General features: G+C 37.7%; 6 protein-coding genes across 6 annotated transcripts; 5 read left to right on the forward strand and 1 right to left on the reverse strand.

Annotated features, from left to right (window-relative positions):
• Positions 1-41: 41 nt before the first annotated feature.
• Positions 42-514, forward strand: LOC132798167 (uncharacterized). The gene is made up of 2 exons (XM_060809921.1): positions 42-120; positions 177-514. Exons 1-2 carry the CDS (start codon positions 51-53, stop codon positions 512-514), a joined length of 408 nt encoding a protein of 135 aa, XP_060665904.1. The 5' UTR covers positions 42-50.
• Positions 515-5,769: 5,255 nt separating this feature from the next.
• LOC132783401 (accessory gland protein Acp29AB-like) lies at positions 5,770-6,307 on the forward strand. Its single transcript, XM_060788539.1, has 2 exons — positions 5,770-5,848; positions 5,930-6,307. Exons 1-2 carry the CDS (start codon positions 5,779-5,781, stop codon positions 6,190-6,192), a joined length of 333 nt encoding a protein of 110 aa, XP_060644522.1. The 5' UTR covers positions 5,770-5,778; the 3' UTR covers positions 6,193-6,307.
• A 1,448-nt stretch (positions 6,308-7,755) lies between these two features.
• Positions 7,756-8,465, forward strand: LOC132798195 (C-type lectin 37Db-like). Its single transcript, XM_060809962.1, has 2 exons — positions 7,756-7,983; positions 8,040-8,465. The coding sequence occupies exons 1-2, from the start codon at positions 7,914-7,916 to the stop codon at positions 8,453-8,455; spliced, it is 486 nt and encodes a 161-aa protein (XP_060665945.1). The 5' UTR covers positions 7,756-7,913; the 3' UTR covers positions 8,456-8,465.
• LOC132798194 (trafficking protein particle complex subunit 4) lies at positions 8,416-9,285 on the reverse strand. The gene is made up of 2 exons (XM_060809961.1): positions 9,057-9,285; positions 8,416-8,990 (listed from the first exon to the last, which is right to left on the reverse strand). Exons 1-2 carry the CDS (start codon positions 9,229-9,231, stop codon positions 8,506-8,508), a joined length of 660 nt encoding a protein of 219 aa, XP_060665944.1. The 5' UTR covers positions 9,232-9,285; the 3' UTR covers positions 8,416-8,505.
• A 115-nt stretch (positions 9,286-9,400) lies between these two features.
• On the forward strand, positions 9,401-10,590 carry LOC132798196 (probable cGMP 3',5'-cyclic phosphodiesterase subunit delta). The gene has a single exon (XM_060809963.1). It carries the CDS (start codon positions 9,606-9,608, stop codon positions 10,059-10,061), a length of 456 nt encoding a protein of 151 aa, XP_060665946.1. The 5' UTR covers positions 9,401-9,605; the 3' UTR covers positions 10,062-10,590.
• A 573-nt stretch (positions 10,591-11,163) lies between these two features.
• On the forward strand, positions 11,164-14,466 carry LOC132796923 (glutactin). Its single transcript, XM_060808288.1, is given in 6 exon segments — positions 11,164-11,784; positions 11,835-11,990; positions 12,050-12,637; positions 12,639-12,744; positions 13,449-13,645; positions 13,714-14,466. Coding segments are annotated over 6 exon segments (2,085 nt in total). The 5' UTR covers positions 11,164-11,409; the 3' UTR covers positions 14,377-14,466.
• The last annotated feature ends 244 nt before the right edge of the window (positions 14,467-14,710 follow it).

Raw genomic sequence — 14,710 nt, forward strand, 5'->3', positions numbered from 1 at the left:
AATGCTGAAGACTTTCCGAAAAAGTCGTCAGTTCTGTTTAAACATTCAAAATGAGTCCGAAACTAGTTTTCCTTTTCTTCTGCCTTCAATTGTGTCATCTGTCCATGTCGATGGAAATACGTGAGTAATCCAAAGAAGATTCAAAGTCTTGTCGAATAAACTAGAAATGCTTACAGCACAAACTTATACTCAATTGAGCGATTCTTCCAAATGTGTCGCCTCATGTGGCAAGTTCAATCTCCAAATTGGCAAGAAACTTTATTACGTTGAGTCCAAGGAGAAGGTCAATTGGTATAATGCAGTCAACAACTGCCGTAAGATGGGCGGATACTTGTTGAACATTGAGAGCAGTACAGAAATGGATTTGTTTGCTGCTTTATATCCATCGGACAGGCTCTGGACATCCTCAAACAGTCTGTCAAAACTTTTCTATCCATCACGACTGGAGAGCCGATGCCCTACAATAGATGGAAGGAGGGATATTTGGACCGTGATAATTTGTGTGTGGAAATGACCAAGGGATTCCTGAGTGCGGAAAATTGTGAAAATTTGAAGTACTATGTGTGCCAAGCACACATACTTTATTGATGAATTACAATTAGTTAATTCACAAAGTTACCAGACAAATAAATCGAACGAAAAACAATATACAATTTAACTTATTCTCAATATTTTTAATAGTCATATTCTTGAGTACATAACACTATTAAACCTTCTTCAAATTCCACGACGAGCCCGATCTGAAAATAAGAGCAAACAATCTATCTCAAATGAAATTAATGAATAAAATCTAATACCTATTTAACCCAAAGATATATTTCAAACGTATTATATTATAAATTATTACATTCATTTTCGACATGCTGAATATTTAATTCATCAATTGGTTTTAATGTTTCTATACTGAAGTCCGAGCGAGTTAAATGTGAAACGATGTTAATTGAACTGCTAGACAACCAAGAAAAGAATGTTTAACATATTGAATCGATTTCATATAATTTTAACTTGCTTCGTGAAGTCAATCGTTATAGCATTTTTAACTACACCAAAAATCAAACAGGAATCCTGATCAATAGCGTAAAGTATGCAACACTCATAAAGATAAGCAATACACAATTTCTTCCTTGTAACTATAAATGATCACTACACTTACGATAAGTGTTTACTTTTGGAATAGTATAAATTCGAAAAACATTTACAAAGAATCATTAGTTAAACGAAAGTCAGCAACATGGTCGGAAAACTCGTTCTTCTATTATTTTTTCTGCAGCTTCTGCACTCTTCAATGGCAAATAAGTCGAGTAAGTGAAGAATACGAAGGATTCAAATGCCTTGATCTAATTTAGAAATTGGAGTTTTAGCTCAGTCTGAAATAATTACCCAAGCACCTTCAATTGATGAATTACGAGGTAATTTCCCACTTCAAATTGGCAACAGAATCAGTGAGGAGAAAGCAACCTGGTATCAAGCGAATCACATTTGCCGACAGCTAGGAGGTAATTTGCTGAACATCGAAAGCAGCGAAGAAATGGATGCGCTCTTAACAGTTTTTACAGAATATTATATTTGGCTGTCTGGATACTGTTTGGCGGGGAATAGGGAATTTATTTCGATTACCACAGGACAACCTCTACCTTATGAAAGATGGAACGCAGGAGAGCCCAATAATTATAATGGAGAAGAATATTGTCTTGAATTCAAAAATTCCAAATTTAACGATGCTAATTGTGTACATGTAAAGAAATTCATATGTGAAGCCAAAATAATGTATTGATTTACAAAGGTTTAATAAAGTTTTCAATAATCTCCGCAACTATTCATGAGAAGTTTAATCAAGGTGTTAATAATGAAACTATAATTAATATATTATTTCACGTACACTTCAACGACTAGGTGAAAAAATAACCGGAATACTGATCACAAAGTACGCACAACCCATAAAGATTAAAGCAATTCATAATTTACTTGTTGAAGTTATCAATGATAACAAATAAAATCATTTTTCTTACGATAAGTATGGACTTTTGGAATAGTATAAATTCGGAAAGTATTCACAAGGAATCATTAGTTGAACGAAAGTCAGCAACATGGTCGGAAAACTTGGTCTTCTCCTAATTTTTCTGCAAATTTGCCACTTTGCAATGTCAAATAAGACGAGTAAGAGAATACAAAGGATTCAAAAGCCTTGATCTAACTGATTAATTAAAGTTTCAGCTCCTGAAATAATTACCCAAGCATCTTCGATTGATGAATTGGAAAGCAATTTCCCACTCAAATTGGCAAGAAATTTTACCGAATCGAAGATCAGCGTGTAAACTGGTACAAAGCGGCGCACATTTGCCGACAGTTGGGAGGAAACTTACTCAATATTGAAAGTAGCGACGAAATGGATGATCTCCTTTCAATTATACCCATTGATCGTTATTGGATATCCGCATACTGTCTGGCAAAGGACCGCGAGTTCATTTCTATCGCCACAGGAGAGATCATGCCATATTTTAGATGGGACTATGGAGAGCCCAATAATCGTAATGGTGTTGAGTTTTGTGGTGAATTTGATCGAACAGCGTTAAATGACAATTCGTGCATTATATTGCGCAAATTTATATGCGAAGCTAAAATAATGTATTAATAAAGCAAATTAATATAAACAAAATCAATATTTCACTAGAGAAGATTTAATTGGTCGCACTGTTTCTTTATAATGTTAAATATAAATAATTTCTATTGAATCGCCCAGGATAGTTTTAAATAGTCTGCCAAGAAATATTCAATTTATCAAGACTGAGAAGCCGATTCCTACAATAGATGGAATGAGTTTCATAGATGGAGAGGACAATAAAACGGACATTTATATGGAAGTGTCGAAGGGAATCCTAAGTGGGGAACAATTACCCGTTAGATGAAGTACTAAGATACCTATATTATGAATGACTTTTATTATAATGCATTTATCTAAGAACATCCTAATATCTAATTCCTATTTAACATACGCAAAGCCCTCACACAGGAATTCTTAAATTCATTTTACATAAGTACCCGAAAATTCAGGATATTTCGACATTCCAAATATTCAATTCATCTATTGGTTTTAAGTTTTACGTTATGAAGACGGTTTAACTCAACCATTTGAATTGTTCAAACTAAGTTGATTGAAATGCAAAGCAATCATGAAAAGAAAGTTTGACAGAATGATTCGATTTGTTATCTTTGTTAACTTGCTTCATAAGCACAATTAGTTTACCTACATTCGAACGTTATCAAATCTTCAAAAAGACGGAAATGAAACAGGATTTGCTCATTATACCGACAGTAAAGATTGCAAGATTATAATTTCTCCTGATCAAATACTCAAAAGTTTTACAATAGACCCATACACCCATCAATAAACAATGATCATAAATCTATATGCGGATCGAATACAACATTATTAATTATCGCCACTTCACGTACGATAAGTGCACAATCTGGGATTAGTATAAATTCGGAAAGCATTTGGGCAGAACCATAAGTTCAACGAAAGTCAGCAACATGATCGGAAAACTCGCTCTTTTATTACTTTTCCTGCAACTTTTGCACTCTTCCATGGCAAATAAGACGAGTAAGTGAAGAATACGAAGGATTCAAAAGCCTTGATCTAATTTAGAAATTGAAGTTTTAGCTCAGTCTGAAATAATTACCCCAGCAGATTCAAATGATGAATTGCGAGGTAATTTCCCATTTCAAATTGGCAACAAATTGTACCGAATCAGTGAGGAGAAAGCAACCTGGTATAAAGCGAGTCACATTTGTCGACAGCTAGGAGGTAATTTGGTGAACATCGAAAGCAGCCAAGAAATGGATGCGCTCTTAACAGTTTTTACAGAATATTATATTTGGCTGTCTGGATACTGTTTGGCGGGGAATAGGGAATTTATTTCGATTACCACAGGACAACCTCTACCTTATGAAAGATGGAACGCAGGAGAGCCCAATAATTATAATGGAGAAGAATATTGTCTTGAATTCAAAAATTCCAAATTTAACGATGCTAATTGTGTACATGTAAAGAAATTCATATGTGAAGCCAAAATAATGTATTGACTTACAAAGGGTTAATAAAGTTTTCAGAATAATACATAATTTGCTTCGGAATTTTTGTGATGATTTTACTTTCACCTTTGAGATGTTCATTTACAGTTTCTCGATATTTTCTCTTCCCATTTGATTAGAAGTCACTAAGCAAAAAGTTTCACCAAATCATTGACATTATCCTGAATTTTTTTGTTCTACTAATATTCCATTGCCAGATACTCTAGAATAACTGACAAAGTTAGTTAGCTTTTTCATAAAAGAAAAGAAGATTTCTAAATTAAAACTTGCGATTTTTTTGGTCGACTCTAAATAATACGCAGCTATTCATAATGAGTTACATCAATGTGTTGATAATGAAATTATACTTAACTTTCACTTACACTTGTCGTGTTAGAGTAATGATATTGATTCATTGGAATTTATATCACAATTCAACTATTTAGTTTAGTATATAACTTAGAGTCTAGACCAAACACTGCTGTACTATGTTATACTCGTATGTATTATAAAATTGTTCCTTCGCGTGATTCTTTTTATTCTTTTATTCTTCTTTTCTTTTTCTTCTATTATTTATATTCATTCATTCATTTATAACAAATGAACTTGAAATATTTATTTTGTGATTTGTGTAGAAAGTTAGATAATTATATGATATGTGGAATATAATTATATGCATACTTTACTTTTTCACAAATTGTGAAATTATATATGAAATATATGTTTTTTTACTATACTAAACAATAATGAAATTATTGAGAGCAGTACGGAAATGGATTTGTTTGTGGCTTTATATCCTTCGGACAACCTCTGGACATCCTCAAACAGTCTGTACAAAGCTTATCTCTCTATCACGTCTGGAGAACCAATGCCCTACAATAGATGGATTGCGGGACATGTGAATAGTGTTTCAAACAAGTGTGTGGAAATGACCAAGGGATTCCTGAATGCGGAAAATTGTGAAAATTTGAAGTACTATGTGTGCCAAGCACACATACTTTATTGATGAATTATAATTAGTTAATTCACATACTTTTCTGGCAAATAAATCGAACGAAAAACAATATACAATTTACATTATTATCAATATTTCTAATGAATTCTTGAGTACGTAACACAATGAAATCTTCTTCAATCTCAACGACGAGGTCGATCTATAAACAAGAGCATACAATATATGTCAAATGGATTGATAAAGTCTTCAAAGAGATTTTGTGTGATGGATACTTGGATAACCCAAAAGCTACCATTTTTCTATGAAGTTCCTAGCATCTAATGCCTATTTAACACAAAGATATATTTCAAACGAATTAGGAATTATTAAACTCATTTTCGACATGCTGAATATTAAATTCGTCTATTTGTTTTGGGCTTTGTATACTGAAGTCCGTTTAAGCCGAATTAAATGTTAAACAATGTTGATTGAAATGCAAAACAAGCAAGAAAAGAATGTTTAACATATTTTAACATATCAAATAATTAGCCATAATCTGACCGTTATCTGATTTTCAAATATACGGATGCCAAACCAGGAATCAAAGAAAGTACGCAAAACCCATAAAGATTAAAGCAATTCATAATTTACTGATTGATGTTATCAATGATAACAAATATAATCACTTTTCTTACGATAAGTCTGGACTTTCGAAATAGTATAAATTCGGAAAGCCTTCACGAGGAATCATTAGTTGAACGAAAGTCAGCAACATGGTCGGCAAACTCGGTATTCTATTACTCTTCTCGCAACTTTTGCATTCTGGAGTGCCAACTAAAACGGGTAATATAGAACTAAGGACTGAATTGATGTATTCAAAATATATAATACAAAATTTTGTAATCGTAACACTTTCTAATCCAGTTCGCCAAGTCGCTTCAAGCTTTACATATCAAATTGGCCACAAATTTTACCATGTGGAATCCGAGTCGACAGTAACTTGGTTTGAAGCAGCTCACATTTGCCGAGAAATGGGAGGAAATTTACTAAACATTGAAAGCAGCGACGAAATGGATGAACTCTTATCAATTATACCCGTCGATCGTTATTGGATATCAGCTAACTGTCTGGCAAAAAAACCGCGAGTTCATTTCTATCGTGACAGGAGAGCCTATGCCATATTTTAGATGGAAATCTGGAGAACCCAATAACGCCGATGGCCCAGAATACTGTGGCGAACTTGATAAAACTGCATTAAATGACAATAAGTGTACTAAGCTGCGCTTATTTATATGCGAAGCCAAAACAATGTATTAATACAATTATTGACAAAGTTTTCAAAATAATACATAATTTGCTATGGAATTTTTGTGATGATTATACCTGCTACCTATAGGGTAGAAGGGTATTATAACTTTGTGCCGGCAGGAAATGTATGTAACAGGTAGAAGGAGGCATCTCCGACCCTATAAAGTATATATATTCTTGATCAGCGTCAACAGCCGAGACGATATAGCCATGTCCGTCTGTCCGTCCGTCCGTATGAAACACTGGATCTCAGAGACTATAAGAGATAGAGCTATAATTTTTTTTCGACAGCACTTGTTATGTTTGCACGCAGATCAAGTTTGTTTCAAATTTTTGCCACGCCCATTTCCGCCCCGCAAATCAAAAAAAATCGAATAACAAGCGTAATTTTAAAGCTAGAGTTGCGAATTTTGGTATATACAATAATTACTATAGTAGTTATGATTCCTGAATGATGTGGTTGCGATCCGATAAAAATTATGGAAGTTATTAAAGATATACTTTTGTAAGGGCAAAAGCGCCTACTTACTAGGGGTCTGAGTTGCTTTGGCCGACAATCTGGTACATTGTGCCGTCTATGGTATATTTTGAATGGTGTACTATATTGATATACCAAACATACCATTTGCTATAATTTTAGTATTTTTTTTTAGTATTTTCGGTATATTTTGCCTTTATTAAAAGTGGGTAGCGGGTATCTCACAGTCGAGCACACTCGACTGTAACTTTCTTACTTGTTTTAATTTCACCATTGGGATATTACAGTTTCTCGATATTTTCTCTTCTCATTTGATTAGAATTGACTTAGCGAAAAGTGTCACCAAATCATTGACATAATCCTGTTTTTTTTTTGTTCTGCTAAATTACATTTCCAGATATTCTTGAGTATCTGACAAAGTTAGTTAGCATTTTCATAAACAGGAGATTCCTGTAGAGTCTAGACCAAACATTGTTGTACTATATGATGTGTATTATAGAATCTCTCCTTTGCGTGATCCTACTTATATTTATATTCATCTATATATATATGCATATGCATATAATTATATGCTGGTTTACTTTCGTCATAAATCAATTATCAATTAATTATCAATTCTCAATTGATTTACTGTACTAAAAAATGTAGTGTTTGTGCATTATTTAAGACAATAATTTAATTGTCTAGTAACGTTCTTAAGGAAAAACAAATTCAAATTGATTAAATGGTTAAAATGGTCGTCAGTGTCATTCATTCATTTTAGTTTTACCTTTAGAAGTCATTAACAAATTCGAATAATTTATAGTGCTTTTGACACATGACATAACATCAAACAGTGGACAATATACGTTAATAAGTTGGTACCGATAAGAACATACCTTGTCGTATTAAAACACTTAAATTGATTTATAAGAGAAATATGTACATATCTAATACAACAGTTACTTCCGTTTCCTTTCTTGAAGTGGTTATTACCCCAATTTCTTTATAAGTAGGTCTTAATTTTATTGCGAACTCTTATCAGATTTTGCGAATTCTCCGATAATTTCAATCGAGTGTAAATTTTAGAATAAATGCTGAAGACTTTCCAAAAGAGTCGTCAGTTCTGTTTAAACATTCAAAATGAGTCCGAAACTAGTTTTCCTTTTCTTCTGCCTTCAATTGTGTCATCTGTCCATGTCGATGGAAATACGTGAGTAATCCAAAGAAGATTCAAAGTCCTGTCAAATAAACTAGAAATGTTTACAGCACAAACTTTTACTCAATTGAGCGATTCTTCAAAATGTGTTGCCTCATGTGGCAAGTTCAATCTCCAAATTGGCAAGAAACTTTATTACGTTGAGTCCAAGGAGAAGGTCAATTGGTATAAAGCAGTCAACAACTGCCGTAAGATGGGAGGATACATGTTGAACATTGAGAGCAGTACGGAAATGGATTTGTTTGCTGCTTTATATCCATCGGACAGCCTTTGGACATCCTCAAACAGTCTGTCAAAAACTTTCCTATCTATCACGACTGGAGAGCCGATGCCCTACAATAGATGGAATGAATGTCATTCGGACATTGACACGGACAAATGTGTGGTAATGTCCAAGGGATTCTTAAATACGGAAAACTGCGAGACCCTGATGTATTATGTGTGCCAAGCACACATACTCTATTGATGTACTACAATTAGCTAATAAATTTAATATTTAACAAAGTACAATTAGTTTTATTTATCAATATTGTTAATCCCCGTCTTCTCGACCTGCGATAGCAGCTCCTGCAGCTTATTATCGAACAGTTCGCAACGAATGGGCATCTCGAGGGAATAGAAGGGATTCTTGAGTACGTAATCCGAGTATAACTCGTAGACTTTCCTCAGCAAGAGATCCATGCCGTTGAGTCCCGTCTCGGAGATCACAATAAACTTGACGCCCGTCAGCGTTTGAAAGCAATGCAGTGTGAAGGTGTCCGCCTCAAGTATCTCGATGCCTGAACTCTTGGGCTCCGGGCTGAGTTGGCTGGCAATGGCGAAGAGCGGATAGAACATACTAGCGAGAAAGATTTTCTCATTTGTCGTCATTTTGGGGCGACTGAACTTAAGGTTTATGGGGAAATTCTCGGCGGACTCAAGCGTTGTTTTCACATCCCGGCCGTCCTCCAATGTGCCACCGTTAACGGGCATGCCATTGACAGCGACTAGCACATGGCCAACTAGAAATATAAAATTGGTATAAATCCAAATTGGAAGAGAATTCAATAAGAAAAGAAAACGCCTACTATTGATGCCGTCTTTGCGATTGAATACCACAGAAACTTTCTTTGGATCGTAGTCGAGGACCAAGTCGAGCGGGTATGTGAAGGTCTTTTCGTGCTCTATGCGAGGTACATTATTGTCCAGATTGAATATCAGGCCACCCGATTTACTGACTATATAAACGCCAAAAATAATCATTTTTGGAATGTTTTCGTGACAAAATCAAACAGCTGAACAGCTGATTCAGACAGCAGCAGAGTTTGATAATGACAGTGATAATGTGCGCTTTCCAACACTGTTTTTGTACAGTTGTTGCTGGCATAATCGAATAGAGTGACCATTTACGGAAATACCAAAACGTGCACTCTCATTCTACACACGGTCACGCTGGCTGGCACAGCTGCTTGGCTGACACAGTTCACATACATATTTTTGTATTAAAAATAAACATTGATTTATTTCCAAAAATATAATCTGGAGCTGTCGAATAGCAAAGTGCAAGGCGAAAGAACTAAATACGCATAGGAGAAGCATCTCCCTTTGGTTGTGACACAATTAGTGGCTTAGTTAATATGGGCTCCGATGACCTCAGCGCCGGCGAGAAAATCCAAAAGGGTTTCCAAATCAACTACATGATATTGCGCGATGCGGACACCGGCAAAGTGATCTGGCAGGAGAACAAGGACTTTTCCGCCCCCGATGTGGAGCACGAGGCCCGAGTGCCAGTCAAAATTCTCGATATGCGAGCCGTGTCACGAGAAATCAATTTCAGCACCATTGAGGCCATGGATAATTTTCGACTGGATCAGAAAGTTCTTTTCAAGGGCCGCATCATGGAGGAATGGTTCTTCGAGATGGGCTTTGTGGGCCCGAATACGACAAACACCTGGCAGAGCACCATCGAGGCGGCGCCCGAATCGCAAATGATGCCAGCAAAAGTCTTAAATGGCAATGTGACAATTCAAACCAGTTTCTATGACAACGAAACACTCATCACAAAATCGGTTGTGCGCTTGTATTACATATAAATGGAAGAGATGGAGCGAGGGAGAGATGGAGATGGCGAGAAGGGGGCGCGCCGCCCACACACGCATAAGCACGCTCGCATCACCACACACACACCCACAGACACACTCTTCTGCACGCACACACAGTGTCAGGTGTACGTTTTCATATACAAAATATCGCATACATATTGATCTTCTGCCTCAGCCGCTGCCGTTGTCTCTGCCGCCGTCGCCGTTGCCGCTGCTGCTGCTCATCTGCATTGCCAACAACAAATGACTAGAAAAAGAATTCAGTGAAATGTTCTCAAATTAACTTGGCAATGAGACTAGAATTGTTGTTGTTGGACTCAGCTCAAGCAACAGAAATAATTCTGCGCATTTCTATGCAATTGTTAATTGTGCGTTTTTAAGCTAGTGAAAATCATCGTAAACACACACATACACCCACTCACAAATACATATATGGATCTAGACTAATGCATTTTAATGAATACTTATAATTTAATTGATTGTTTAACTTATGATTAAAGTATTAACGAATGTAATACAACTTCGAAGTGTGAATTTATTTTATATTATAAGATCTTTGTTGTCAATTTTGCCACATTGTGCAGTATAGAATGTCTTTATTTTATTAGCCTAATAGTCTAAAAATGCCATCTTAATGTTCTTCGGTTTAAGCCGCTTTTAGACTACTCAGTGTGGGGACTAAAAGAATATATTCTGAATTCTTTTCCATGTTTCCTCAAACCCATATTGACAATGACTGTAAGAGTATGCGGCAGTCTGTGACAATGTCAATTTTATATTCCGCTTGATTAATAGCAGTTTAAACACCGATTCGATTCATTAAAAGATAGATATCTCTTTTATAGTAGTCTGTAAATCCAATAGACCTAAGTCGTTTGATTAATAAGCGATATTAGTCGCCTATTAGCCGATAGATAGATATGCAGATTTTGCATATATTGACATATTACCCAGAAAGGGGTCAAGAAGTAGGTTGGCGACTGTGTTTTACTTTCGAAATCAAGCATAATTCATGCAAGCAGCTTCTCTCAAGTTACGCCCCTTAGGGCGAGATCTTTTGATGCTGTTGCTATTAATATTCATAATCAAAATATTGGTTGGCGAATTGGATTGTGTTCGATTGAGACGAAGAACTTGAGGCAACTTGACCCCATTTCCTAGGAGGAGAAGAGCACTCGTCTAAAGTAGAACCGACGGCAGTTGTTGCCATTGATCGAGAGACACTTAATTATGCCAAAAGATGTCGAGAAGAAAGTCTTCGTGGTGAACAGATGCCGATGTTGATGAACAGTTGAGCTTGGACAGGCGTTTGGAACGGGTGAAAAACACACACATCGAAATGGCAAAACTACGCAGTGTCCTGCTGCTGCTCTTGGTAGCATTTCTAGCACTTGCTTTCATTAGCAGTGCATCTGCCCAGAACAACAATAACAACAAGAATAAGAACAATAAACCACAGAGGCCTAAGCCGGGTTTCAATCCCAACAGACGTCCCATTCAACAACAGGGAAATCGACCACAGAAGCAGCAGAGACCCAAACCACAGACGCAGCAGAATAAACCCAATTTAAATGCTAATGCCAACAGCAAGGTGTTCACAACTACGTTGCCAACTTTGGGCAAGATTCGAGGACGCACTGCGTTAACAGACTGGACTGGCAAAAGCATCATGCAGTTCTTCGATATTCCCTACGGCAAAGCCGAACGCTTCAAGGTTAGTAAGGAGCAGTTAATTTAAACTGTAACTAATTCAATTTCCTACAGGCAGCTGAGGCTATTGCTCCTTGGAAGGGCATTCTGCAGGCGCACAAACATCACATTGGCTGCCCCTCGATTCAGAACCTGGTGAAGTTCGCCAGCCTCGAGGAGAATGGTGTCGATATCGAGGATTGTCTGCGACTCACAGTCAACACCAAGTCGGTAAGTGCTTTGCTCTTATTTTCCTATAAATTTGCTTTAACTAATTACTCATCCCTTAGCTGGAGGGCAATGCTCCTGTGATGGTCTATGTGCACGGTGACTTCTTCTATGATGGCGACAGCGTGGAGGCCGCTCCTGGCTATCTGCTGGAGCACGATGTGGTTCTCGTTTCGGTTCGTTATCGTCTGGGTCCCTTTGGGTTCCTCTCCACGCTCAGCGAGGAAATGCCCGGAAATGCCGCAGTTACTGATCTGATACTCGCCCTCAAATGGATTCAGGAGCACATTGCTGCCTTTGGCGGTGATCCGGAGCGTGTGACACTCTTTGGCCAAGTGGGCGGTGCTGCTCTCATTAATGTGCTCACCTTGAGTCCGGCTGTGCCCAAGGATCTCTTCCATCGCGTCATCTATCAGTCGGGCACAGCGCTGTCGCCCGCTTTTATTACGGACTCTCCTTTGGCATCCACCAAGGAAATTGCTCGCATAGCTGGTTGCAAGAGTCTGACCAAAACAGATTCTCTGCACAGATGCTTCAATCGCATGAACGCCACCATGTTGCTGGCTGCCTTTAGTGTACATGGCGAGAATAAGCCATCGATCAGTGCTGGCGCCTACGGTGGCATTCAATTGGTCATTGGCGGACCCTCAGGGAATTCTCCCCGAGCATCCGGGACGTTTGCTTGCTGCGGAGAACTTCAAGGCGTATCCCACATTGGGCGGCAGCGTCAAGCACGGCGGCACCTTCATGATGAGAGGTAAGACTGGGAAGGGGGGAAGAAAATTTTAGAGACGTCAAGGGAAAACTATTGTTGAGAGTAGAGTAGAACAGACCAGTTGGGAATGCGAAAAAGAATGGAAAAATGCAAAAAGAAGGGAACGATTAATAGGAATACATAATACATATAGGGGAAAAGAAAAGAAAGAATATTTAAGCTAGCAAAAATACGAAAAGAAGCGGAAGAAAACAGACGACAGAGATTAAAAGCTAATATCAAAAGAAATATTTCGGAATTAACCACTTTAACTATCTAGGGAGGTAGCAATGAATGACTTAAGAGAAGAAAGAAATGAGATGCCGAAATGAACCGAAATATCCACGAATTTTTAATCATATACACCATCTATGGAAGTTGCAAAATAAGCTGGAAAAGAATTATTGAAACAGGTTTCCATTGTATTCAGAACAGAGCTTAAACCAGTTTTAAATCAATTAAGTCTTCGGCGGGTCAAAAGTGGGTCAAACTAATATGCATGTCATGCGCAGATAGCTAGAAAATAAAACATATTATTATAATTATTGGGAAGTTAAACTCAATTATAAATTAAGCTTAACTTGGGACACAGTTTCTAATTATTTAATATCTAGGTTTCGCATTATAGCTTATGCATCAATCTTTGAGAGCATTAATTGATGTATTTCCTATTATACTCATTATCATATTCTAACTTCTCATTGCAGACATATTTGTGGAAAACTTGAACGAGAGCACCTCGAATGCCAAAATGACGGGAGCCAAATACATTGATACAATCATCGAGCAGATCAACGGAGACGATCCCACCGGCTCTTGGCGGGAGTTTGCCGAGGAATACATCTTCAGCGAGGCGGACATCAAGAACGGCAGCTTCAAGCGCCTGACACCTGGACTGATCGATGTGAGTGTGCTTCGAAATTGAATTAGATATATCAATATTAATATAATATGTTCTTCATTATTTCTCAGCTCTGTAGCACGATTGCTCTAAAGAATCCCGTGTTGCTTGTGCTGCAAGCGAATGCCAAGAAGCTGCCGAACAACACCTTCCTCTACACTTTCGACTACGAAGGAGAGTTGAATCGGTATGCCACCAGCGATGATGAGGCTGTCGATGTGCCCTTCGACATGGGCGTCAGTCTCACCGATGAGAATCTCTATCTCTTCCCCTGGCCACGCGTTCACATGATCAATGCCAATCGCGATGTGAAGATTGCCAAGCGATTGGTCGCCCTCTGGACCTCCTTTGCAGCCGATGGCATCCCTAGGGCCGAGGGAGTGCCCGCTTGGCCATCGTTGAGTGACGAGACTGGTCCCTACATGCACATCGGACGCACTGTCACCTTCGGGGAGAACTATCTTGATGAGTACAGCATTGCTGTGCAGGAGGTGAAGCAGGGTTACAGCCTCATCAATGATGATTACTACGAACTAGAGGCTGTGCTGCGCGATGCTTTCGATAGGCGAGAGAAGAATCCCTCTAAACTGAACGTAGAGGAGGAAGAGGAGGATGACGAGCAAGAAGATGAGGAGGAGGAGGCAGCTGATAACGAGGCGCGTGGTCAGAATTTGGTATTCATTGCCAAACGACGCAACTACAAACCTGCCAAGGTATTAAGTGTCCAACAGTGAAGTGAGAAATGAAAATATGGAGAGCGCTTTTTGTGGATTCCCAATTCCCAATTAAAATCTGGACTGTTCGCCCAGCCACATCACTCGTAATAAATGTAACATTTTTTATCAGCGCCAGAGAACGGAAGTAAGTACGAGTTTCTTTTAATATGTGTGCTGTGCAGTTTATTTCTGATAAATACTAAATTATTTTATTTCGTGGGTACTTTTATTTTACAAAGAGATTTGTAACGTCTAAATGCAGAACTTTACAATAAAGTTGGCAATTTAGGGAATTCATATATACTAAAAGTATATGTGCTTTTTATGCAGATCTAATAGACAAAAATGTGTT

Source organism: Drosophila nasuta, chromosome 2L (genome assembly GCF_023558535.2).
Source record: "Drosophila nasuta strain 15112-1781.00 chromosome 2L, ASM2355853v1, whole genome shotgun sequence".
NCBI classification, from domain to species: Eukaryota; Metazoa; Arthropoda; class Insecta; order Diptera; family Drosophilidae; genus Drosophila; species Drosophila nasuta.